This window comes from Plasmodium reichenowi (assembly GCF_001601855.1).
Source record: "Plasmodium reichenowi strain SY57 chromosome Unknown, whole genome shotgun sequence".
Classification (NCBI taxonomy): Eukaryota; Apicomplexa; class Aconoidasida; order Haemosporida; family Plasmodiidae; genus Plasmodium; species Plasmodium reichenowi.
Genome location: NW_017962227.1, coordinates 1 through 300, shown reverse-complemented (window position 1 = coordinate 300; position 300 = coordinate 1). Strand labels below are relative to the sequence as shown.

Here is a 300-nt window from a genome sequence, read left to right as displayed (position 1 = left end):
ATATATATATATATGTATGTTTTTATAGTACAATTAATACGCCTTTTATAACGCTTATAAAGAATAAAACTGTTTATATATATATATATATATATATATTTGTATGTATTTATAATTTACCTTTAATCATTGTTATATTAATTTTTTATTTTTTATTTTCTTTCAGAGATCATATCCCAAATCTGGCCATAAGGGACAGACGAAATTAAATCAACCAGTAGTTAGAACATTAGCAGAATTTAATGACATGTATGCAAACCCCAAAAATACATTTAATTTTCTAAAACATATAAATCATTA

The 300-nt window shown here is 21.0% G+C and overlaps 1 protein-coding gene across 1 annotated transcript; it reads left to right on the top strand.

Annotated features, from left to right (window-relative positions):
- Window positions 1–166: 166 nt before the first annotated feature.
- On the top strand, window positions 167–300 carry PRSY57_0005900B (parasite-infected erythrocyte surface protein; the record flags this gene model as incomplete). Its single annotated transcript, XM_020114159.1, has 1 exon — window positions 167–300. A coding segment is annotated over one exon (134 nt), but the record flags the coding sequence as incomplete, so codon positions are not given.